Genomic DNA, 26,795 nt, shown 5'->3' with positions numbered 1-26,795 from the left:
GACCTATAAAGAGCCCGTCCACATCAGTGCTTCCGTGTACATTCTGACGATGCTGGATTGTTGACACCACACCGTCCCCAAGCCCCCGGGGCACCAGGAGTGGGGGCTAACCCAGGAGGGAGGTTGTGCAGGGTTGACGCTGATGAGGAGGTTTTTTGGAAAGACAAGCTACCCTTGACTGGATGCAGATGGCCCAGTGAAAAATGAAATCTGCTAGCAGAGGCCGCCTTTATCAGCTACAGAGGTTCAGCAGGGACGAGACATCCCCATCCCTGGCCCGCCTGAACGAGCCTCCGGTTTCAGCACCATATCACAGACTGTCCTAATGAGCTCTTCTGACGGGGGGAGCCCGCACATATCTGCTTCCAGGAGTGCATCCTGGCAGCCTGGGGCATGGTACCGAACTCGCCTGGTGTTTGCATTCCGTCTCCCGGAGCCGGCAAGGAATGCCTGCCGCAGGAAAAGGGCTGGGACTCACCGGGACTGAGTGCCCTGCCGACACCGGCCCGACTTGCCGTTATCCTGGCCCCCTTGTTAACTTGCAGCTGGGGGATGGTGCCAGGAAAAGCCGAGAGGTCTCCCCGGGCATGCCAAGCCAGACAGACGCCCAGTGGGTACCCACCGGATCAAAGACAAAACAAGAGCAAGCGCGGCTGTATATTAACTTCCTACTATGTGCCAAGCACCACGCCGGGCACTTGGCCCCATTTAACCCACACAACTGTCCCGTGAGGTCAATGCTATAGTCCCACCTTACAGATGAGCAAAGTGAGGGTTAAGTCAACCTGTCCAGAGTCACGGGGCTGGTAAGTGGCAGATCCGGGGAACGAAACCGTGTTTCATCTATTCATAGAGCCTATAATCCTAAAAGGACAAGTGTGGAGGAAAGTGGGCAAAATGAAATGAAGTTTCTGGTGATTTGGCAGTAGATGGTCAGATAAATGAGTAAATTTTTCAGTTTCATCCACGTTTTTTTTTTAAGGATTTTATTTATTTGAGAGAGAGAGCGTGCGCACACACAAGCAGGGGAGGGGCAGGAGAGGGAGAGAAAGAATCTCAAGCAGACACCCCACTGAGCACAGAGCCTGATGTGGGGCTTGATCCTAGGACTGCGAGATCAGGAACTGAGCTGAAACCAAGAGTCAGACACTTAACTGACTGAGCCACCCAGGCGCCCCCAATCTCATCCAGGTTTAGTAGCATCATGGAAATGAGCATAATTTGGAAGATGAATCTACCATTACAGATTAAACACACACACGCCATAAATTCATTTCGGAACCCAGTACCAGAAGTTTTTAATCACTGCTGCTTTTGGTTATTTGAGCCACTGTTCTGCTCATCTGGGGCACCTAACCAAGCAATGCAGCCAGCGACTTAGAAAGCAAGGTGTCTCCAAGGCCCCCAACTGGTCTGCAAACTGAGACCCACAGAGTTGCCAATTCCTTGGTACTGTCCCACTTGCCCATACACACTGGTGGAAAAAAATAGTCCCTGTGTCAAGGCTTTTTTCCTCTCATTTGGGAAGGTGACCCAGCAGGAGGAACTTTGATGTGTTCAGAAAGGACCTTACACAAAGGATGCCCCAGGACACCTGATGAGGGTGGGTCCCGGCCAGTCCCACCTGACCACACCATCCTCTCTGAGGTGGCCGACAGGTGGGGAAGTGACCTTGCATCGCCAGTCCCTTCAACCTCCTGACCTGGGCGGATCACGCAAGGAAAATGGAGACAATTGTGCAACAAGAGGGCTTTTAGCCGGCTTCGCCCAGGGCAGCCCACCTCTCTTCTGTGCAGTGGGCGGCGGGGGGGGGGGGGGGGGGGGCCGACCATAACTTGCTGGTGGGGGTGGCCCAGAGCCTGTTTGATGCACAGCCAGAGACCTGGCTGCCTTTGACTGAGGGCATGTGGGCTAAGCACCTGCAGGGCCCCCTTCCGTCTTCTGGACAAGCCCTGGAGGCGCACAGTTTTGTTATGAGCGGAAGCTCTGAGGTTCGGAAGGTGTTGGATGTCTCCCAAGTGTGATGGCAGAGCCTGTGCTCTCAGTGGCTCTGTCACGTTGCTGGAATGTTCCTGCGTCCTGGAGGACATGTTCACCCCACGGCCGGCTTCAACAACCCTCACTCCTCCTTTGCTCTGGGCCTTTCTGGGCTGCTCTCATCAGAGGTGCATGGCCGGATCAGCAAACAGAACCACTGTGTCTGGCCACTAGTGTTGGAAGTTACTAGAACAGTTAGGGAATGGGGGAGCCTCTCGAAATTCACATCTCTTCAGCTGCTTCTCCTGGGGCCTCAGGGTCGCTGTCTAAAAGTGTCTCTAGATGGCAGTATTAGGAACCTTCCACAGAATTCTCTTTGTGTTATCCACCCAGTGAATTCAAAGGGCCCTGCTTGATTATCTTCCCCGGTAAGATCTCCGCACAAGCCCTGACCAAGCATCGCCGCGCCCTTCCTCCCCTGCCACGGGAGAGGTCTGCCAGGGCTGGGGCTGGAAGGAAAGCTGTGGTCATTATATTTTTAGACCTCAGAAAAATTGGGATGAGAGGCATCTGTGACAGTCTCCCTGGCCCTCTTTATTTGGATAGTTAAGGACTCAATGACATCTTAGAAAAACGGAGGCTGCCTGCTGAGACGCGGGGACAGTCTTATCTATGGGACATAGCCACAGGATTCGCCCTCCCCCACCATCACTAGAAATGAACAGCTTCCTCCTCAGCCCCTTCCCTCTGACGTTCAGCTCCTTGGGAAAGCAGGATGCTGCTTTTTAAAAGTACTCATTGACCTTGAACTTTTAAATGTGTTTCTCAATTTTCCCCTTTTATCACTGTCCGGCTAACATTATGCTATGTCATTTCTTAAGTTCCGGTATTTAATATAAAATACTGAATGAAAACATATTTTGTAAAAGAGCTCTACAACTGGATATGTGGGGAGAGAACACTTTGCCAATCATGCCTATCCTTTCTCCCCGCACTTGACAAACATGCCCAGGATCCGAACAAACAAGCGGGCAAGGCGTTGCATTGTGGTTGTTCCTCTGGTTTGTGGGGCCAACAGGCCCCGGGGACGGGAGGATAAACAGGGTACAAGGAAAGGGTGAAGAGTCAGAGTCGGGTGAGAATCTCAACTCTGCCATATACAAGCCGGATGACCCTGTGGGGCGTACTTCTTGGAACTTGTTTCTTCATCTGTAAAATGGGAATATTCTCAATAGGACGCCTGGCACCGGTCCACACGCAAAGGTCCAATAAACGGCCCCCCTTCTGATCACTTGCGTGTTCGCACTTGAGCATCTCCGACATGGGAGAGCCCTGGGTGTGTGTTCACAGTGCTGGCGTCGGTTCATGTGGGGGTCAGGCCCTGTCAGACAGAAGCCCCCTCTTCCTGTCAGACCTCCCTGACATCCACACTTCATCCCTCATCCGACTCATCTTTCTTCCCAGAGTTGTCTGTCTCCCTCTTTCCTTCCCTCCTTCCTCTTTCTCCCAGAGTCCAGCTGCCTCCTCAGTGGCCCTCAGAATCCTTGCCGTGTCAGGCAATCCTTCTTACCCGGTGTCAACATCCCCAATGCTCCTGGGATGCTGTGAGGGGAAAGGCTGCTTATTTCAACCAACCCACCCTGTGCATTTATCTCAGCCCCATCTCCCCCGGACCGGCCTTCAATCCTCCCCTGCTCCATAAAAATATCTTGTTATCTCTTCAACTCACATGTGCTGATTTGGTCTGCCTTTGCTGCTTACATCTGCAATCTCTCTGTCTGAGGCTTCCACTCAGACCCGGCTGGTTTTCAGTCTGGGCCTAAAGGCACGGACTCTCCAGAGTCCTGGGTCTTGAGGAGTTTGTTCTCATCTGTCTCTGAAAACCAACCTCATTCAGGACTTGAGTACACATGGCTGTCTGCTGGCTGGGCTGGAAACCCACCAGCCCCTTCCTCTGCTGTCTGGCTCTCTCATTCCTTCTCTAGGCCAGTTCAAGAACTAACGGAATCAGGATTTTGCATGAAAAACGGAGAAAAGCCCGGCACCCTCCCCTAAAGCAGCTACTTTCTCAGTGCAAGAAACCAGACCAAGTGCGATCTTCATCATCATGATCATTTAAATTTACTTATTACGCGTTGCACAGATTTCAGTCACTTGATACCTAACACCGTCATTAGAAGCAAAGACCTAAATGAAAAGGGCCAACACCTTCATATTTTCTTAGGGATTTGCCTTCCTTCCTGTGGAAGCTTGCCTTCCCTTACTGTCTTAGGCATTTACCTGTGAGAAATTCAGAGCCAGCTGTGAGGCTCTGAAGAAAAATGCCCCCAGTCAAGAACCACTGTTCTTCTCACACACACACACCTCTCTCTGACACACCTGTTCATCCAAGACCGGAAGAGCAAACACCGGGCAAGGAGGACAGGGCTCTAGAAGCCACTGCCCTTGCGTGTTGGTACCCAAGGCGCTAAGCAAGTGGTTCCTGGTAGGAGCAGGACATGGCTGCTGGCTCACAGGGAGTAAGTTCTCTCCAAAACCACAGAATCCAGGTTGTGGGTGTCCGGGAGGTCGAGGCCTGCTGTGGCGACGTGGACCGAGGAAGGTACAAGGGCTGGATACGCAGCACACTTCGTCTCACCCAGGGAGGCCTCCCTGCTTGGGGCGAGTCACCAGCAGAGGATGGGGAGACTGGGTTGGAAAACAAACCTCCTCATGGATGGATTCACTGGGGCTAACACGTGCAGCATGCATGTCCCCACCCACAGCTCCGTGGGCCACCGCAGCACAGCCACGGGCCATCTTCCCTGGCTGCTCTCTCTCGGCTAGACAGGCTCAGTGTGGCCTGTCTAGAGCAAGATCTCATCGGTCACCTTTCAGCAAGTATTTATTGAGCCCACTCTCCAGGTCCTTGCTATGGAAAGGGTGGTTCACGGCCCAGCTTGTGAGAAATGCAGACTCTCAGACCCTGCCCCAGAACTTCCAAATCTGAGCATGCCCCTTCGCGATTCCTCGGGTGATGCATATGGTCACTGAAGGTTGAGAAGGCCTTTCTATAAGTAACTCAGGAAAGGGAGAGACCTGCTCCTCTCTAGCAGCTCACAGTCTGGCTGGGAAGATATTCTGATCTGAAACAATGGAGCAGAGTGCGAGTCTACACCATCAAGCATGGTACAGTGGATACAGAGCACCAAGACCAAGTCCTGCCTCAACTTCCTCCTTTGTAAAGTGGCAATAATACTTGCCCTGTCGACCTGACAGATTGTCCTAGATGGCAAAGCGCTACACCCACCGAAGTTACTCTTTAATGTTATGTACTTAGAATGTTACACAAGGTCACACATGAGGGGGCTACGGATGACTGGAACAGTCTGCGAAGATCCAGCAAAGGAGAAGGGGGCTTTCAAAGACATTGAACCATATACTGAACTAGACGCCATAGTAAAGCAAGAGGGAAAAATGCACATTTTGACACGTGCACCAAACAGAGCCCCTTGCTGGAGCGGCAGAGAACTCCCACTGACCAACTTTCACCCTGACAATCGACTGATGCTCAGTTCCGTGGGTCTCAGAAGCACACACTCACTGCCACCCAGAGCTTCACAAAAGACACAGAGCAAGCAGATGTCATCTCTGTACGGATGCTGGCAAGAGCCCTATTGCTGCAAACCTCACCTCTGGTTGGGGGTATATGAAAATGGATTTGTCATTTTGCAGAGCTGACTGATGAAGATGGCTGGACACTGCTAGGGGATGTCCGGGGGGCGGAGCTAAAGGAAATTAGCAGGTGACTTCTTGGGTAATTGGTTTCCTAGGTAATGCTTATTAAGCCTTTGCTACGTCCTAGATCTCTCTTTTCTTTGTTCTTTTCTCTTTTCTTTCCCTTCCCTTCCCTTCCCTTCCCTTCCCTTCCCTCTCTCTCTCTTTCTTTCTTTCTCAAATTTAATCTTCACAATAATCCTATCTAGCCAGGGAATCTTTTGCTCCTACCTTACAGAAGAAACTAGTGATTTAGGATTTGAATCCAGGTTGGTCGGTTTACCAAAGCCCATGACCTTAACTGCTGCCCGCTAAACCGCTAAGGTTGTGTGAGAATCTCTGGTCTTCCTCCTGCAGTTGAGACAATGTGGCTTTGCTTTTGTTGTGAAACCTGGCTCGCTCTGACTTGCTGACGTTGGCCATGCTTGTCCTGAGCTTCTCCAGAGAAATGCTGTTTTCTGGCAGGAAAAGATAAAACTGGCTGATACAAATGAGTCACCATACTAGCTATAATTAACAGTGATGCAAGAGCCAGATGCAAACGAAGAGGGGCCCCAGGACCTGACTTTTAGGCGGCCCAAACTCTGAGCCGCTGAAGAGGGTCTCTGTGGCTGAGCTGCTGTCTGCTCTTGGATACATTGTAAATGAAGAAAGGAAACCTGGACCCATGCGCACTCCAAGCTACTGGAGCTGAGAGGGGCGGCACCAAATTAATCTCCTTATTTACAGCTGAGAGACCACTGTACACCAGAACCAGAAAGAGAGTTCATAGTTTATACATAATGTAGACCTTTGCTTTTAGACTCTGCTGCCCTGGAAAGTCTAAGCCCTTTTCAACCTGCTGAGCTGATTTATAGCAACTACAGTTGCCAACTCAGTTGTGCTAGGTGTTCAGCCTATGGCCTCCTGACTGCAGTATGTCCCAGGGAACTTTCCAGAAGAGACCAGTCATCATTAGCATCCCTATTCTCATTTGCTGACCTGGAATAACAAGTGATACAAGGATAGCCTGATTAAAATAAACCCTCGAACGCGCTTCCCACCAAGCCATCCACGGACCCATCAGACCACAGCATGAGCACTATCACTTTACGAGGCTGGCTGTTTCCAGGAAGGATAATTGCCTTCTGAGGTTTGACAGAAAGAAACAGAGAGTAGTCAGGACATGGATAGACTACACTAGTGATCATCGATGTCCGGTAGCATCTTCTTACCTGTTTAAGACAGTCTCAACTGTTCTTAAGGTGTGAACACAATGCAGCTGATACAATCTTGCCACTTTCCTTTTGAATAGACTTTAATTGAGAGTGAAGTGAAAAATGCAGGTTACATTTTAGTGTTATCATTGATACGTTGTAAGATCAACACCAAAACAGTGATGCATCTAACATTTATACATTTCCTAAGTTTAGCTGTCAAAGAGCAAATCATTATCAGATATATATATTTACACAGTAATTTCAAGCAACAGTAAATAATAAACACCCTCCTTTAAGCACACACGTGCACGCACACATACACACACACACTCAACCACCTTTAAACAATGGATTTCCTCACACTAGTGAGTCTCATTCTGTCACATACACTGGTAGACTCAAAGTTACTTAACAACAGTCTTATCAGTGGAGATTCTGGACCAGCCCAATTTTCTTCTAGAATCACTTTAATTTTTACAACTTGAAGCCACATACCCATTGTGGTCTGTACACTCTAAGGACACCCCAGATGATAAAAATGAATCCGACTTCCTTCGTGTGAGGAGATATGTACATCTCTGAAGATGCATGTGATTACAACTCAAAAAAGTCGAAAATAAACAAAACCAAAATCTCAGATCTCCAAGCACAGTTTCTCAACAGCATTGTGCTAATGTTAACATAATTAGTTGAACGGGAAGGTTCTTTTAGATTTTTCTACAGAGGTACTGGTTAGTTCTGATTCTTTCTTCAGCTGCTTGAAACACACACGTTTTTTAAGGTGCCTGGTAGCATTACATCCTGCCTTCCAGGTTCGCGGCCTGCCTAACCTCCGGAATGTCGGATGGGACTCAGCCCCAGTGCCTTGCTCTCTGATTTATTTCTGGCTGTTAGTAAATGGAAACCATGGCAAAGTTTACATTAGCAGACACATACACATGCCCTGGCCTATAAATATTCTATGATGGAAAATGGTACAATGACTCCATTCCTAGTGAAAAGGAGTGTAAAAGGAGAAGAAGAGGGGGCCGGGGGGACATTATCAACAATGGCTTTTCTTACAGTGGAAAATCCAGACCAAATGGCAGAGATGGGATTTTAACTAACTGGACATTGTCAGCCACTTCTCCAGGGCCTCTGAGTCAACTAAAAGCAAGCCAAGCAAGCCCAACGCCTCCGGGCAAACCTGGTAGGATCCAGTAGTACAGGCATCTTGTCTTGGAAGCTGGATGAAGAAGACCACCTGCCATTTCCTTCTCAGAGAGGTGAGTGAGGAGGAATTTTAAAGTCAGATTTGCAAGGAGTTCACACACTGTCCTGCCTGGGACACAGACGTGTCCCCCGGTCGGACCCCCTCAAAGCGCCAGCTGGAGTTTGGTCATGTTTCTCTGGTGCATGTTGTGATGGCGGACTAATTCGTCTGAGCGGGCAAACTTTTTCTGACAACTGGGCCACCGACAGCTGAAGGGCTTTTCACCTGTTGACACAATTACCAGTCAGAGACGCTTGCGGCAGAGAGACTGGGCACAAGTTCAACTATCAAATGCCCGAGTTAAATCATCCCAAGGCACCCACTCCCAATTCCCTCTAGTTCTTCCCCTAGGCTAACAAATCGGGCCCATTCCATGGGCCCATTCCATGAAATGGCAGCACCTCTGCGTTCTTCAGGATTAAACTACTATAAAAAGTATGAAATATTATTAAGTCAGAGGACTGGGGAAATGGCAGCGAAGGAATGAGTCTAGTTAATCAAAGTGTCTGGGCAATTTGTATGTAATCGAGGGGAAAACATTTGTTTCAACCTTTGCTGTTAGACCGTTTTGTGAATTGCATAAATGTTTCCCCTGCACTGTCTTCCCAGGGAATTGAGCTTCACTGGGCTCCAGGGGCTCAGGATCATCACCCTGGATATTACTGACTGATTGCCCTCCTATAGTAGAGCGTGACCGTAGCTTTACTATCTCTGCCTGTGGAGATATTCTGGATGGGCTGGGTATTTTAAAATAAGTCACTGATACCAGTTTGCACAGATATAATTTGCTTCTTTTACCTCAAAGTGTTACTCAGAGCATAATCCCCGTTCTAGTTGAGGCATGATTTTAAGATTTTCTTTTTCTTTTTTGGTTTTAAGATTTCTTTTTCTTTTTTGGTTTTAAGATTTTTAACGAGCTTGCCAAAAGATCGAGGCCACTCCATCCAAGGAGCTCTCAGAAGTTCCTTCCAAGCCTCATTCTGGACAGGGAAGATAATCAGCATTTATGAAATGCCTAATATATGCCCAGCCATGTGCTGGGCATCATCTACATACATTATTTCATGTATTCCTTACAACAGCCCTGTAAGACAAGCATTAGTATCCCCACTCTGGAGATGAGGCTAGACCGCTAGTGAGGGCAGACCCAAGCAGGACTTAAATCCAGGTCTGTCTATTCCAAAGCCCATGCCCTTGGCAGCACCCCACCTCCCAGGCCTGGCCCTTACGGAGATCGAGCTGTGGCTTAATCCTAAGTAAAAATGCCACGGGAGCCAATGTCTGTTCCACCGGGGAGATCTTCCCAGGGTATCACTGGTCCCACTTTGCCTCCTCTGAGAACTACTGGTTGGGACACACAGGGAGGAATGTCCCAGGGGAGGCGCTGTCCCAGGGTCAGAACTGGGGGCTGATCAAATATGGGGTAAAACAGTCTGCCAGTGACAGGGGCCATTTTGTGCATATATAGATACGCATAGGGTTGGAGGAGGAGGGGGGCAGGATAAAAGGGACGATAACTTTCTCACCAAATTATGAGCTCAGGACTAAGGAAAAGAAGAAACACGAGAGGCACCTGAGTAGAGCAAAAGAGATGCCCACCCCCCCAACTCTGGGGCATGGGTACCTTGACCCTGTCTATAAATGGCAGCCTATTCGGGCTGAGAATCTGCAGCTGCACGGGGGCTCATGACCTCATATTTTCCCTCACCTCCCACTCACTGTCCCTCTGCTCTTCCTGATCTGGCTCCTGGCCGTCCACCCCAACCTCCAGCCATGCTGTCAAAGGTCATCTTCCAATGGACAAAGCCCAACCCTTTCTCTTGTTGGTCTTCACTCTCCTCAGTCTCTCAATGGCACTCAGCTTTGCTGACCTTGGCTCTCTTCCTGATTCCTATCCTCCCTGGGCTGTGAGATGAACCTATGCTCTTTCACCAAGAAAGAAGGCTGTAGGACAGGGTAGGCTGGGAGCAGAAAGAATTGGGTTTGCTTCTTACTAGCTTTGGGACTGTAGACAAGTCATTTCATCACTACGGGCCTCGGTTTCCTCATCTGAAAAATGGGGATAAAACATGCCTACCTTCTTCTTCTTACAAGGAAGGATGTTGCAAAGATACAGCAAGATAACCCTAAGCCTTGGCCCTCCTTCCAAAGCTAGAAAATACACAACAAAGGTGGTGCTATTTTCATTATGAATCACACCAAGCTTGTGGAAAAGCAAAAACTTTCAGCAACCAGTGAATAAACGTCCTGTTCCCCTCTCTATACTAGTACAAAGGAAATAATATCCATAGGCTGATATGAGTCTGGCAGAAACCATGTCTGCTCCTGGGACATTAACTTTTAGCCCAGCAAGGATTCAGGTCTCTGAAAATAGTGTCATGAAATGTGAGCTCTCCGAAGAATAGATATTTGGCTTGCGAGAATTTCTGCTGTTTGTAAAGTTGATGATCCAATCAAACTGAGTGACACAGTATAATGTAGCAAACTGGTAACAGTGGGGACCTAGCTCATCTCCTCCCTTCGTTCTGGACACGCAGTAAAAGAGTGTTCTTTTCACATCTCCCTTCTGCTCTGTGGTCCCCATCCCATCCCTTCTGAAACAATGTTATTAGTTAAAGACAGCCATGCACTGTTCTTTCTCTCTTTAAACTTGTTCAGAACTTCTACACTCGTCTTTTCCAATCTCTCACATCACAAACAACTTCATTCAACAGTATTTTTTAAAAAATAATGAAAAATAAATGTGAAGAAAAGTTTACGCACTTGTTTTACCTGTATGAGTCCTGGTGTGGGTCTTCAGGTGGTCAGACCGGGAGAACTTTCGCTGACAAGTTTTACACTGGAATGGTTTCACACCTAAATGGACAGAGAAGGTCTAGCCGCAGCCCTAACAAAGTGGGAGCATAATGAGGCCCCCGGGGCCAGCTTCCTGGAGGTGGCCGGACGAGCCAGGCATTTCCAGCCCCCTGGTGATGATGTCTGCCTCTCCCTCAGATGTCCCCCATGCCCCAGGCCTGGCACAGACCACCTGATTCTGCACAGTAATCCCTGATGACCTGCTTCTGTCTGGGGAACAACTATTCCTTAACCACAAACGTCCAGCTTTCCACCAGAGTCTCGGCTGTGTCCAAGACTGAAAAAGTGAATCACACTCTACAAATTGGATCATGCTCTCCACCACCCTGGTCTTCACTGCTACTCAGTGTATCATCAACACATGGCGACTGGGATCCCACTGTTCTGCGGTTTGCAGGAGAAATGTGGGATGTTTCCTTGTCTTTCTTTTCTTCAGAAAAGGAAAATCTCCGGGGGGCGGGGCAGGGGGGGAACATGATGATTGGGAAAAGCTAAGCAAATGGCTAACCCTCTCACATCCACATTCAACAACAAAGAAAATCACAAAATCAACTGCAACCCAAGAGAACATAACTGCCAGCAATGAGAAGTGAGCCTACAAACCTGTGTGTCTCCTTTGGTGTCTTTTGAGCTGGTCTGAACGAGAAAACCTTCGTTCACAGTCCTTGAAGTCACACTGGTATGGTTTCTCACCTTGGGGAAGACACATATGCCGTTTGAAAATGCTGCTGGAAATGGGGATCGCATGAAAGGCAACCTCTCCTACGGGGACTGAGGGATCCCAAAATGCCTAAGGCACGCCGGTAGACCTTGTTAGCATGCCGCTATGTGAGGTTCAAAGCCCTCCTACACACAGGCTCTTGACAGTGAGTGTAGAATGGGGGACTGGTTGTATGAGGATGGTCCCTAACCTCTGAGTTATAAGTGGAGGGGAGCTCAGGTTCTGAAGCCGGACACGAGGGTCACACCCAGCTCTGCAACATAAAGCTCTGGGTGATGTGCCATTTCCTTATTGAGAAAGGGGGCCTATAATCTCACAAATTCAAAGGATTTATGAACAGATTGAACCAGGCCATCCACATAAAGGGCTCCTTCGCCCAGTGCCAAGCCCAGAGGCATGCTCCAAAAATACTGGTAGAGAATCTTTAGATAAATCATAAGCCAAAGAAGTCTTAACTCTTCAACTGAGTTGGAAGCAGAATTCTGCGATGGATAGGCCTTGGAGCTGGCCCCATGTAATAAGTGTTTTATGTTTTATGGCCTGAAGATTCGGCGTTCTCTACTACGGACTTCTCATTTCTGGATCAAGCCTAAACAGCTCCATGGTTGTGAGACACTCAAGTGAAACCAGGAACCAAAGTATTAAGAAAGGTGTCGGTATTCCTTTATCCGAGAGAAGTCAGTAGTGGGATTACACAAGCTCCTGCCTCAGAAGGGAGAAGCCCCACCCTTGTCCTTGCTAGAGGAAGTTCAGCCGAACACTGCGAACGAAGCTCCATGAGTGCACTGAGCGACCTTGGGCCTTCCCAACTTCTTATGAGAATTCTGAGTCACCGGTATTCTGGGATAGAGAGGAAGCCATCCCGGGACCAGTTGTTCTTTCTGTTGCAGGGCATTCCCTCGTTGTCTTTCCGGCCTCATAACCTCCTCTGTTCCCCTGATTAATCTGTATTCCTGCAACACCAGAGCTCACCATTCCCAAAATCTGCCTTGCACTTCGCTCGCACCAAATGCCCTTTGCCCCTATCTCCACATTCATTCCTCCCCGCCAAAAAGTCGACTGTACGTCCCTCACCAATGCCGCCTGCTTCCTCAGCAATGCTTCCTGGAAATCTCACGTTCAGATCGAAAGCCCTTCTCTTCCTCAGTACAGAATGTATTACAGAACATCTAACGTGGTAGGCTGTGTCCAGAGCTACCTGCCTCCAGGGGCTGGAAGATCCTGAGGGCAGGAGCCTTTCCTTCACTTTGTATTTATATCTAGCCCAGTGCCTTATACTTAAACAGCCCTACTCAGTCGCATTTCTTTTCCCTGCCTTTCTGCCTCTGCTCCTTCTTTCCTTCCTCTACCGCACCCTACCGACCCTTTGATGGTTAGCCCAAGCGCTTCCTCCTTCTGGGATGACTTTAGCTCAAACCAGCAACTCTTCTCAGCTCCTCCAGCCTCTGGTTTAGTACATTGTCATATACTCTCTTAATCCCTCTTCATTTGTGCGTATCCTAGCTCCAAAACAGACCATCAACTCTTTGAGAAGGGGGTTTGTGACTTGGAGTTAAAAGCCACGAGCATGGGTCCTGCTTCCACTATATCCTACCCACCTGATAACTGGTCAGTGTGTGGGGATTAAATGAAATAATCCATGTAGAGAGTCTGGCACATAAAAAATATTTAATATAAAAGTACTTAATATAACAGTCGTACTATTGTCATACATAGATAAGAAAAGATTGCATTCTTTCAAGAAAAGGGCTGCAGGACTGTTAAATACCAGGCCACTCTCCTTGTCCTCCACAAAGAAGAGCTTCTTAAAGCCTCCCGTGGGTCTGGGGGTCATGGCTACCTTGTCCACAGCTTCCATTTCACACAGACATCTCCCCCTCACTTCTTGCTAAGTGTCTCTTCCCCAGTCAAGGTTTCTACAACCATATTGCCTTCAGCGTATTCCCTTGCATTTCTCCAGCCACAATTTTACTTTATCGTTTTTCTTTATAACCTTCACAGATACGTTTCAAACGATCCCATTTGGAGAAACATGTAAAAATATACCAGGCCCTTAGTTCTTTCATCTTTAGCCTCAGAGCATGAGGTCTACTGAGTGCAAACTCAGGTTTGTTCTAGAACTGTATCCTCCAAACACAACAACTTAGCAAAGTCCAAAGATCTGAAGAGATGTGAATGCAGCTCACTCTCTTCCTCAACTTCCCCAAAGCAAAATAAGCAGTCATAACAAAATAGTAAGGGTAATTGTAACAATGAAACTGTCTTTCCAGTTACAGGGGAAAAAAACAAACAAACCACCAGCCCCCCTGTAGGAAAGCCTGTATTTCCCACTGCTTCCCTGCAGTGGAGACCCAACCACACTCCCGTCCAGTGCCCACAGGCCAAGAGCAAACATTTGTGAAATGGCTGTTCACACTCAAGGTGGCCAACAACCAGACGAGGCCAATTCTCTTTCCCAGGGGAAGGTAGATCCCTTGACCTGTGGAAAAATCCAATTTTCCTTGACACATCATCAAAAATCTTTTTTTTTTTAAGATTGAAAACAAAAATTAAACCTACAAATCCATTTTCCCATTCCTATCTGGTTGGGTATTACTAACCCACACAGCTCAGTTCTTCTTTGGACCATCTCTCCTTAAGTCTTATTGACCTTGCCCATCAATCTCTCAAAACGATCTGATTACCAAATTCCCAGAATAGGTCCTCTCTCTTCAGAGATGCTAATAGTATTCTGATAGTTACACTATTGTTTATTCAGTCCTATTGACATAAGATACTATACTAGGTGCTTCATATCTAATGCCTTGCATTTAATTTGATTGAAAAGTTAATCTAGACTTGGGGCGCCTGGGTGCCTCTGTCAGTTATGCATCTGACTCTTTAATTCCAGCTCAGGTCATGGTCTCAGGTCATGAGATCAAGCCCCACATTGGGCTCCACACTCAGCGTGGAGTTGGCTTGAGATTGTCTCTCCCTCTGCCTCTGCCCCTCCCCTGCTTGTTCTCTTTCTCAAAAAAAAAGTGAATCTAGTCTTAACACTGGAATAAGATATGTGTTACCAACTCCATTTTCCATGAGACAAAATGAAGTTCAAAGACAGGTTAAATAACTGCTCAAGGTCTCACCACTTGGTTGTGAAGCCAGAATTCAAACACAAGTTAAGTCTCTTTAGTTTGGTGGAATTCTTTTTCCACCACTCTGCTCTGCCCTCCTGAAGATAGTTTATTGAATTCTTTATTAATGGATGGACAGTCAGGATGCCAAATGCCCCTGCAGCCTTTTTTTTTTTTTATCACCTTGGCCGGACCTTTCAAAGCATTGCCTACTGTCAATCCAAGAAATTTCCTGTGTCCTTAGCAGTGTGACCAGGCAGGAACAGGAGCTCTTGAACTACCCTTGCCCATAGGCCACGGGAAACAAGGCTGGACAGGGGACACACTTACCAGTGTGCTTCCGGCTGTGCATCTGTAAGTGTGACAGCTTAAAATATCTCTTATTGCAGCCCGGGTAAGCACACATGAAGGGGCGTTTCTCACTGGTCTCAGATGCTGACCGGACAAGAGTCGGGGCAACTCCGGGCACACGTCGCACATCCTACGAGCAGAGTGTAAGAGAAATGGAGGCTTTAAGCCACATGTGAACATTCATGTCAGTCCTGAGGGGAAGTGAGCTTTAGAAAATACCCAAAGAAGGGATGACAGATATAAGACCTAAAACCACTCCCATCCATAACCCAGATGCCCACAGCAGACATCACTAATGGATGACAGATCAGGACATGCTACAGTGCATCACGCCAACATCATCACTACTGATCAACCAGAACTGGTACTTCACTGAAGTTTGTTTGGGGTTGCTGATCCAGACGATCTAGAAAAGAAATGCTGGTGACTGCAAGAGCTCCCAATCCATCCTGTCTCTCAGCTTTTCCACTTGAGGCAGTGAGGTTTGGAAGTCCAAAGTCCCAGGATCTATTTCCTCCCACTTGGACACACGGCCACATGACCTCAGGCCCAGTCTGCCATGTATGGGGGAGTCCTTATTAAGAGAAAAACACGGGATACTGAATGAACCCCAAACTGACCAGGCTTTCCAGGTGGGAGTAAGTGACAAGGAAGGAAGAGCCCCTGAGAATTGGGGGTTCTCTCTGTGAAGGGGCTGAAACCACCAGAGTCCAATAGTGTAGCCAGTGTAATCACTTAATAGTAAGACCAGAAAACACTGTGTCTGCCTTCCGGAGATTTCCTATGTCCCTTCACCTTGTGGGAGTGGGTCCATGTATGGTCAGTTCTCTATGACAAGGTGCTAAGGGGACACAGAAACAAATTCTCCTTCTGGCTCTCAGGATCAATGACTCATGGACAGGAGAAGTGGGAGTGCCCCAGGGGCCACTGAATCCTCCTCATTCTCTTACAGATGTGCAAGTCAAGACCAAAGTGCACATCCATGTTTTGTGTTAAGACCCAGAACTGCCTCTGAGCTTAACCCATCCTGTGCTCTGTGCATCTTCCACACCATGCTTATAGTCTAGATTCTATTTCTCACTGCCTTGCACTGTGAGACCTTTTTTGAAGGAGAAGTACTGTGGTGACATACAAATTTGCTGTTGATAGGCCACAGGGTCTCGAGGTCAAAGGGTGACGTAAATTTAAATGGCGAGCCAGCTGCGTCTGACTATCAGACTCTAGGAGAAAATGAGTCGGTGGTGAAACAACACCTGTGAGGTCTGGAGTCTATCAGCAGCTGTGACAGTGAGTCTCACAAACCGGGCTTTGTGGAAAGGAAGGCAAAAGGGGCTTCTTCATTTCCTTTGGTTCAATCTAGATGCAGCACACACAGCAACAGGATAAAAAGTCGCGTTGTCAAGGTCAGTCAAGGACCCTGGTGGAGGATGCCAGGAGGAGAGACTGGGATGACTTCCTGTACCTCCATCGGATTTCGCCTTTCTGTCACCCTCACCTTTATTGTCACCCTTGGAAGGTTTGGGCAGAGGGAGCACGTTATTCTATCACCATGATGCTCCTGGAAACATCAACCAGAACATCTCAGAGCTACCTGCGCCACACCTCATGTGGGGACCTTGCTCGCACACAACTTACTTCTAGAATACTGACTATTCTCGTGAAAGTATCACTGCTGTCACTCCTAAGTGAAAGTCACAAATGCAGACCCTTGGTAACCATGTGTGGTTCTGACCTCCCCAAAGAGGCTCTGCTGAGGTGGCCTGCCACGGACTTTCCCAAATTCTCCAAAATGTTTACCTTTTTACTTTACTTCCCTCACTCTCCTTGGAGGCCCCTCCCCCTACAAACTGTTCACGGCCCTTTGCCTCCCTAAGAAGCAATGCAACACGGTGCTTAAAAACAGGGGTCCCAGAATCAGACAAGACTCATGTCATGACTAGCTATGTGACTGTGGACAAGTCACTCATCTTCTCTGGACTTCAGTTTCCTCATCCGTAAAATGGACGTAACGGTACCCACCTGTAAAGGTGCACTGAGGACTAAATGGAAAAACAAAATACAGACAAGGAAGAACCTTAAATGCATATTGCTAAGTGACAGAGGTCAGTCTGAAGAGGCCACATACTGTATGATTCCAACCGTACGACATTCTGGAAAAAGGCAAAACTATAGAGACAGTAAAAAGATCAGTGGTTGTCAGGGGGAGGAGAGAAAGAGGGGAGAGATGAATAGGTGGAACACAGGCATTTTTATTTTTAGACAGTGAAACTATTCCATACTATAATGTAATGGTAAATGCGTGGCATTATGCATTTAAGAAAACCCGTGGAACCCCATGGCACAAAAAGCCAACCCTGATGTAAACTATGGATTTTTGTTAACAATAATGTTTCAAAAAAATAATAATGCATCAATACTGGCTCATCAACTGTAACAAGTGTATCATACTGAGGCAAGATGTTAATAATAGGGAGGAGGGGGAAGAGGGAGGATACGGGAACTCTTTGTACTTTCTGCACAATTTTTCCTTAAACCTAAAACTGCTCTAAAAAATCAAGTCTTTGAAGACAAAAAGCCCATATATAAAATTCAGCACACTGCCTGGCATATAGAACGTGTCCGGCACCCACATGGTGGTGCTGTTAGTGTCATTATTTACTGTTATTAGTAGAACACTTGGCAAGAGAAGAGTCAACTTCGGGCACTGGACAATGCAGACCAAGTCAAGGGTCTGACTTGGAAGCCAAGGGTCCAGGTCATTCGTTGCAAGAGCTGCACAGCCCACCTGGAAAGGTGAATTAACCAGTCAAGGGGAGACGGATGGGGTTCTGCCAGAAGCATCTTGGTCTGAGTCAGGGACGAGGCCGGGGTCACAAGGACCTGTAGAGAGGAGGCGTCCTCTCTGCCCTGGTGGAAGTGGAGAGGTCCCTATTGTCAAAGGAGCCTGTAATTAGGACCAGACTTACCATGGCCAGATGGCCATCAGCAGGGAAAAGAAAGGCTGTTGAGAAGGGAAAGAGGCATAGAAGTCCCCTTCCAGCGAGGCCACCTCGAGTTCTCACCTGAATGCCCCTGAAGACGCCGTGGGTGTGTATTCTGTACTGGGCGCCGCAGAGGATGGGCGTCGTGTGGTTATCACTCTCATACCCTGTGCTGTGGCTGCGAACACAAAGAAAGGACAACAAGGCTCAGGTCGGTCCACAGGTGCCATCTGGAAATGCGCATCTGCAGCAGAAGGAAGGTTTTTAAAAAGCTCACAGGACAAGGACAGTTGGCTTTTGCGTCCCTCCACTGGGGCTACTCTGGAAACAGGCCTCTGTGAAGGGCGGGGCCGCTCAACCCTGGAGTCACCACCACGAAGCCCTCCCTCATGCTCAGGTTCTCACAGGCCGGCCGTCTGGGTCTACGCCTCTCAGACAAGCTGGGAAAAGTCATAGTGGCAGGATTTCATCCCCAGCAAGTTGTTTACCATCTAGCCAGCAGGACTGACAGCTGGGAATATCTCAGGAATGAGTAGATACCTCAAGTTCCACATTAAGTGCAATGGATTTTTGTCGGCACATCATGACTCAGTTTTTACCAGATAGCACCAAGAAAGTGATGACAAAGAAGAAATGTCACATTCTCAGAAGTGGGGATTACACATCTGTGGCCCTGCCGCACTTAACCTACAGATCAGCTTTCCAGATCAACTTCACTCTTTGCAGGCAACCCCTGGCGTCAGCGGACGCTGGATAATCCTACCCAGCATTAGACTGGCTAGTCCTCTAGTTGGGGCTCAGGTTCATCTTGGGCTGCCAGCGAGAGCTGAGGGCTGTGGAATGCTGAAAAGAACAACTTGGAAGACGTGAAGACTCAAAAACTATTCTCTCCTTTAGGTAAAAGCTGGTATCTATTCTGCTGTGCTTTTACTTCCAAATGAGGCAGAGTAAGGATTCTTATCTACATGGGAAGCACGTTATAATCACATCTAGAATCAGCACAGGGAGCTTTTATGAAATGCCTCTGTAAAATGGTGCAGCTGCTTTGGAAAATGTCTGGCAGCTCCTCAAAAGATTAGACCTAAAGTTACAATATGACCCAGAAATTCTACTTCTAGGTATATTCCCAGGAGAAATGAAAACATGTATCTACAGATAAACTTGTACACATCGTTTATTAGCAGCATTACTCATAATAGCCGAAAAGTGGAATCAACCCAAACGTCCATCAGCTGATGAACGGATGAACGAATTATAGTATCTTCATAAAAGGGAATATTATTTAGCAATAAAAAGGTAGGAAGTACTGATACACGATAATGTGGACAAACCCTGAAAACAGGCTAAGTGAAGAAGCCAGCCACAAAGGACACACTTACTGTGTGATTCTGTTTAAACAGAATGTCCAGAACAGGCAAATTCTGTAGAGACAGAAAGTGGATCGGTAACTGGCTGCCTAGGCCTGGGGAAGTTGGGGGGAATGGGAGAGTGACTGCTGAAAATGTCCTAAAATTGTGGGAATGGTCGTACAACCTTCTGAATATACTAGAAACCATTTATTTGTATACTCCAAATGCGTGAACTGTTCGGTATGTGGAATTTATAAAGCTGCTTTACAAAATTAGCTCTGGGGAGTCATGGGGTCCATGCACTGTTTCCCCCACCGCCAAGCCTCCAGGTATAATTAACTTGCTGTCAGGGCTGAGAACCTCCGCCCTCTGCCTCTGTTACTCTAGAGACTCCACGGGTCCCGGTGTAGGAGGCAGGTAGCTTGGCCGGTCGGCCCACTCCAGCTGAGGGTGTGGGGAAACCCTGGGGCTGGCTCCCCTCCACTTCTCCAGGGGAGAGAACCCTGCAGGGGAAGGGTGTCTGCCAGGATGACTGACTTGTCCACACGTCCCAAAGCCACAGCAGCTGTGGGGTTTCACATTGAATTCTGGCTCCAAGCATTTTAGAAAGAACTGCCTGTCTCCCTTGCAGAGAGCAATGATAGCAGTTTGGGGAACTGGGTGGCAGTTCTGCTCACTTCAACTTACTACACTTCGTCTCCACATCCTCCAGGTGATTTCTGACATATCTGTGGGTAGGGGGAAATGTCCCAAAGAACTAAACCGGGGTTAAGCATGCAAGAATTGGAAAGAAATGCCAAATCCAGATAACATCTGCCTCTCTGAACCTTAAAATGTAGTTGCCAAGAAAGAGGCCTTGTCTGCTTTCCTTACAATCACATTATATAGACAGTGAGGACGCAAGAGCTGATGACAGTGGCCATGTGGTAGCAGAGAGAGGACAGGACAAGAAGGACGCTGCCAGAACATTCTGCCTTGAAGGCCGTGAAGAGATGCTGCCTCTGCTCAGTTTAGTCTCTGCATGGAGCCAAAGGTGACACATTTTCTAAGGCTGAGGGATCTCTAAGGGACACAACAGAAATCTGAATTACTTTAAAGTTCTGCTATCAAAGGGGAAGAATTAGGAATCTCTTATTTTGGCAGCTAATCGCTGGATATGATGTTATTTGGGTTCCTGGCGGGCATAGGAAATAGGCTTCCCTCAAAATACTTGTCCCAGGAAAGGAAGTGCTGCCCCACTCACAGGTAATGACATGATCCTCAGAGCCAGATGCAGTCAACACACAAAAGAAGCAACCAGAAATAAGACTGTACCTGCCAAATACGCCCCTTGCTTCTTCTCCCAGGTCCGTGAATAAAAACTACAGCTGGGCCCTGCCTGCCGACGTTGGCGTCTCCAGAAGACAGACGACACATCAGTGCAATTCCACACTTGGAAACCCTGCAAACCAACACCCTTCCCCATGTGGTCTGCCCAAAACGCTGAGTACAACCCACAAGCATTTCACATGGTGACCACTCTCTCTGGGTAAGTAAAGGAAAGCAGGTCAGTGGTCTTGGGACCATACACTAACAGAGGGAGAAAAGTCATCTACTGCAACCCTCATTCCAAACTCCTGTAGCTTGTCTTCAACAGTTGGAAATACGACTGCTGGCAAGTTTTTAAGGCAGCCCATTCCATTGGGGGAGGGCTTTAATCGTGAGGAAAGGCCTTTCTAAGCCAAGCCTAAATTGGCCTCTTCCTTTCTGTCTTCTGGAGAACCACAGAGACTGTGTGTTTTACAGCCATCTCTGTGGGTCCCCTCTGCTCTGGGGTAAACTCGGCCTCGAAGACAAAGACCAACTTGCTCCTCTCTGTATTCTCTCCGCTTGGTGACTGAAGGTGTGTAGCCTATAAATGTTCCATGAGAAGGACTGAATCTAACTCCTCTTCCACATGACAGTCCTTCAGGTACTGGACCAGGTAGAGAGTTGTGGTTCTCTCAGTGATTATGACAGAAACTGGTGTCTGATTCGTTTCCTATCTATATCATCCTCTTCTTGATCCCCTTCCTTTGTTAATTCTCTCTCAACGTGTGGGCTCGAAATGGATCCCAGTGCCCCCAGAAGAGTGCTACTATAAAGGAGGGGGGAAGGAGGACCATCCATAAACACAAAAACCTTAAGAATTGGGGGTGTACCATAAATGAATAAAACCAGAGAGTACATGCCTCCCCCGAAGGGATTCCATTGCAAATTTTTCCAAATCAGTATGCCAGTCAAACACAGCACAATGCTTTAGGCTCACAGGCTGTCAGGGCTCGATGAACACATCTAAGGGCCCATCACTTCTTAGCACTCAGGTCACGATGGTCCTCCTCAGTCAAATAGAATCCTCAATGTCCAAGCATGAACCCCAGTTAAGGCACATATCTCCAACCTTGAGCTTGAAGATACGATTTCTTTAACTGCAGTTCAAGACTACACATTTATCCTTCAAAATCCGTTTTATTTCTTTTAGCAAGTCATCCCCAACTGTTGAAATCTTTTTTACTCAATTTGGCTTCCAAAACATTTGTTTTCCATCCCATTTCATATTATCTCTACCTTTGAAAATCACCTTTTCTGTGATTCCATTTTTTAAAAAGGGGTGGGGGAGGATCTTCCTTGCTGTTGTGGGGAACTATTATATTTACAATGCACATAATCATTCACTAGTATTCAGAAAGTGATAGAATTCTAAAAGTTCTCTCTATGAGGCAACCTGGGGGAAGCCATCATAGAAAATCTAGTCATTTGGATGGACACATGTCATCAGCAGGAGTTAACCTGAGACAGAATGGCTCAGGATGATGGTGGCTACCATTGGAACAATAGACCCAGCTACTAGCTTAGATGGTCAAGTAAAGCCAAGCTTTTCCTCCAAGAGAATTAGTCTTAAAAACTTCCACTGACTCTGCTGTAGATGAACCAAATAGGAGTGCAGGCAGAATTTTTAGAGGTCTGGAGCCATAAAGCCTTCTAAGAAGGGCAAGGAGCTACCACCCAGTGAAGAGATTTCTGGGACCAATAATGCACTTTCCAAATAAAGCAATCACAAAGCTTTGGACAGTTGTGGGCTAAAAATTTATCATGACCCAGAGACAAGGTGCTATTATTCATGGAGCAGCCCTAGAATGGAGTATGAATCCCACGAGACTGAGCAATCAAGAGACCCAAACCTCCCTTAGGGTAGAAATGGTTACAGTGGCTAGATCTACCTTCCAACAGAGATAATGAGGAAGAAAGTAAGTACTCTATTCTTTCAGCCAGGGACTGGCAATTATATGAACCAGGTGTTGCCAGACCTTTCCATTTTCCAGAAAAGTCAGAAATCAAGATTTTTATATGAGATCGCTTCAGCTATAAATTCTGGCAAATGGGGCGCCTGGGTGGCTCAGTTGGTTAAGTGTGGTTAAGTGTCCAGCTCTTGATTTTAGCTCAAGGTCATGGTCTTGGAGTCATGAGATCAAGCCCCACATCAGGCTCCATGCTCAGCAGGGAGTCTGCTGGAGATTCTCTCCCTCTTCCCCCCGCCCCCGCTCTCTTTCAAATAATCAATCAATCAATCAAAAATTCTGGCAAATAACTGAGATTTTATAGAATCACTGTCAGATCAGACAAAATATCTCTGGCCTGAGGGCCACCAGTTTGCAGCCTCAGGTTTAAAGGTTGTGCAAGGAAGTTTAAGCTACAAACTGGAAAATTCCATCTTGATTTTGTTGTCTCCTTCCACATGGCAACAACGTAGAGGTGGGGAAGCACCTGATTCTTTGAAAACTGAGTATCAGAACCCTCTAAACTCTTGAAAGCTTAAAAAGAAGCTGTACTTGTACAGCAGACATGGCCAATGCCATGAGGACAAAATCCAGAAGCACTTATCATCTACAAGTATCGGTGGTTCACTCTAAATTTCATTGGCCCACTTGCAAGTGGGTTTAAACATTGAAGCTATAGGCAGAAAAGTGTGAATTCCAGCAAATCAGTTTCCTACAGCTGCTGTAACAAATTACCACAAATCTGATGGCTTAAAACACAAATTTATTCCCTTACAATTCTGGACATCAGAAGTCTAAAATCAGCCTCCCTGTCCTAAAGTCAAGGTGTGGGCAGGGCTATTTTCTTCTGGAGGCTGAGGGGAAAATCTCTTTCCTTGTCTTTCCCAATTTCTAGAACTTGCCTGCATCCCTTGGTCCCTTCTTCACATCATTCTAACCTCTTGCTTCCTTCATCACATCCCCTACAACTCCTCTGTAGTCAAATCTCCCCCTGTGTCTTCTTCTTATAAGGACACTTATTACTTTTAGGGCCCACCCGGATGATTCAGGATGATCTCCCCATCTCAAGATCCTTAAATTAATCACACCCGCACAGTCCTTTGTGCTGTATAAGGCATCATTCACAGGTTCCAGGCATTAGGACTTCGATATCTTCGGGGGTCATTATTCAACCTCCCATACCAAGAGAACCAGACTTACTCAGTTTCTTGCAGATACATCTGAAAGAGTTAAATTAATCTGGATCCTTTTTCTCCAGATTAATCTAGATTAGTCCAAAAGAGAAACAGCACCTCCCCATCGGACCTTTATAGCATCAAATGAGACTAGGTAAGTAAAGCACACTGCTTGGCCCATGACATGCCCTCAATAGATGTTCACTAGGACTTAATAGTAAGACCTGCATTTTATAGCAAAGAATATTAAGATTTAAGAAGACACTGAGTTATCTGCCCAAAGTCACAGAGATGGCAAGTGGCAGAGATGGGGTTTGAGTCCAGGTCAGCACAGCTCTCTTCCTTCAAAACTAGCTAGACAATTCTGGTGGAATAACCCCATCCTGGGTTCACTTCTATCATCAAGACCCTTGACTAATTCCCAGCTCTTTTTTCTAGTGGCATGAATGAAATTAGGCTTGCTGATGGTTTAAAAATGTCGTGGGAGTGGGTAGGATAAGAGAAGGGGAGCAATCATGAGGAACAAGTCAAGATACTCACTCTTCAGGACACTCAAGCTTCTGCTCTGAGGCCCAACATTCATTTTGGTTTAAGGAAAGCACAGCTAGCTGATGGAAATGGCCTGCTTACATGCGACAGAGCAACAATCAAAACTGAGCACAATTTTTACAAAAAAAAAAAAAAAATTCTTTCCACCTAACTGGGAAAATAAACTGAGCAGAAACAGTTATCAGTAGATCCTATGCTGCATCATTCCTGGTGGTGGTGTGGGCTGCCCATTTTCCTAAACAGCTTGAGGATGCATAAAAATGTATCCTGAGAAAGTTTGCTTTTCCCAGACAGCTTTAAAATACATAAACACATGTCCTTAGAAAGTTTGCAAAAAAGAGAAGAATGTCCCTCATATAACACAAATTATGAGCCCTCTTCATGCTAAAAACTTGTACATTGAGGTTTGGCCCAGAAAAAAACTTGATGTTAGAAGAGTAGCTTCTCTAGAAATGATTAATTTTGATATTCCACAGGCACAAGAAGATTAATAAAAAGGAATTGAGGTTTTACAGATGAGGAAAACCAGAGCTGCCCTGAAATCCCTTATCAACAGAAGAGGAAGAAGAAAGAAAGAAAGAAAAAAGAAAAGAGAAAGAAGGTAATTAGCATTTGATACAAATATTCAAAAAGGGGAAACCTCCACCTGTGACTTCTCTCTCCCACCTCTAGTCCTTGGCCAGGTGGGCATCCCCCGCCTTCACCTCTGTCTTCTCACCTCTGCAGAGTTAATCAGGTTGAAGGAAAGCACCTGGGAGAACTTCAAACTCTTGCATATCCAGAAAATGGAATTTACCCATCAACCCCTCTTCTCTGTCCATCCTTAATACTCAGGCTATATATATATGAGACACTTAAATGCTTGATTCCTTTTGGTGTTGAAAATACACTTTGCTGCAAGCCTTGAGAACCATCACCCCTGTCTAGTGGGCCACTTTTGAGGGAAAAGGATACTGGAACTGTGTTCAAAGAGTGTGCATCCTTAAAGGTTAAACACAAGAGAGGAGGCTAAACACACCAATCTTGCTAAAAAAAAAAAAAAAAAAAAAAAGAACCCAAATCTAAGCAAGCTTCCAGATCTAACTACCTATTTATAGGCAACACAGGGGATGGAAACCCGAAGTTAAAAGCCTGTGAGAGCAATCTGCCGAATCCAGATTGGAAGATACTCTACTGGCCAAATGACTTGCTGTCTCCAACTTATCAGTAACATGAGAAAAAAAAAAAAGAAAGAGGAGTTAGGGGTGAGAAGGACAGTTATAGCATAAAAGAGACTTAAGAGAGGACAACCAACAAAATAAAACCAAGCCCAATGAAACAATAAGCCTCTGCACAAACGCTCAGCATTCACAAAGATGCACCACGCATAGAGATAGTTGGACTTGAACTGGAGGACTTGGGGCCAAAAGAACAGGAACTTCCCCCAAGAAGCCTTAGTGGTCACACCAGAATTCGTAGGTTGAAAAGCTTTACTGAATGAAAATCTAATTTCCCTGTAGCCAGAGTATTTTCAGAAGTCACTTTCATATCCACTTAGAAGATCTGACTCGGGAAAATGAATATATATTAAATTCTCTTTCTGCACAAAATCAGAGGTGGCGGCAACCTACACAATCACCTCGAGCTCAACATGAATGCTATTTTTATCTCTGCCTGAATGTGATGTGCTAAGGGCAATATTTAAATAAAATTCTGCACAGACATCATCAGCAAGGCCTTCTAGCCATTCTCTTTTCTTTGTGTAATTTCATCATTTATAGTGGGAATATAACAAATCAATGGGAATATATAAAAGCCAAAGGATTATTCTGTTCCTGAGAATATACAAAAGATGCAGTTTCTTTTATGAATCCAGCACAGAACCTAGAACTTAAAAATGAATCAAACAAGTTAAATTTGATTGAGCTTAAAAAACAAAAACAATAATATAAGTAATGTCTGCAGTCTGATGGTTCATGGTATAAAATTCCTCCGGAAGTATAGTCTACAGAAAACAACCAGCTATTTTTTTACTCAAAAAATCTGAGTCTTCCTCCTCCCCTCAGGTGTTTCATTTCAGTTCAGATCTCAAGAAAAAGATGCATTTTTGACTTTTAACAAAAACCTAATCTATCTTGTGTCACTTTCAATTAAAAAGTATACTATGATAACTCTAACTATTGTACCTTTTAATGAGTGCTTTTCTCGTGAGCATTAGAAAGAAGGCTTCCCTGCACCATC

At 46.5% G+C, this 26,795-nt stretch overlaps 1 protein-coding gene across 10 annotated transcripts in view; it reads right to left on the bottom strand.

Moving 5' to 3' along the window:
• Positions 1–8,287: 8,287 nt before the first annotated feature.
• WT1 (WT1 transcription factor) overlaps positions 8,288–26,795 on the bottom strand; it is a 45,698-nt gene continuing 27,190 nt past the window's right edge. For 3 of the 10 annotated variants that reach the window (XM_078059159.1, XM_078059155.1, XM_078059156.1), the window contains 5 exons: positions 18,288–18,384; positions 15,205–15,355; positions 11,644–11,733; positions 10,957–11,040; positions 8,288–8,409 (listed from right to left, as the gene is read on the bottom strand). In XM_078059159.1, coding sequence (XP_077915285.1) covers positions 8,288–8,409; positions 10,957–11,040; positions 11,644–11,733; positions 15,205–15,355; positions 18,288–18,384 — 544 coding nt within the window. Of the gene's footprint in view, positions 8,410–10,947; positions 11,041–11,643; positions 11,734–15,204; positions 15,356–18,287; positions 18,385–26,795 lie in introns of all 10 variants that reach the window. The other 7 variants (XM_078059163.1, XM_078059154.1, XM_036105496.2 and 4 more) reach the window with 4 other exon arrangements.

Source organism: Halichoerus grypus, chromosome 11, assembly GCF_964656455.1.
Source record: "Halichoerus grypus chromosome 11, mHalGry1.hap1.1, whole genome shotgun sequence".
NCBI classification, from domain to species: Eukaryota; Metazoa; Chordata; class Mammalia; order Carnivora; family Phocidae; genus Halichoerus; species Halichoerus grypus.
Note: the sequence above shows the minus strand (reverse complement) of the source record. Positions and strands in the feature narration are given on the sequence as shown.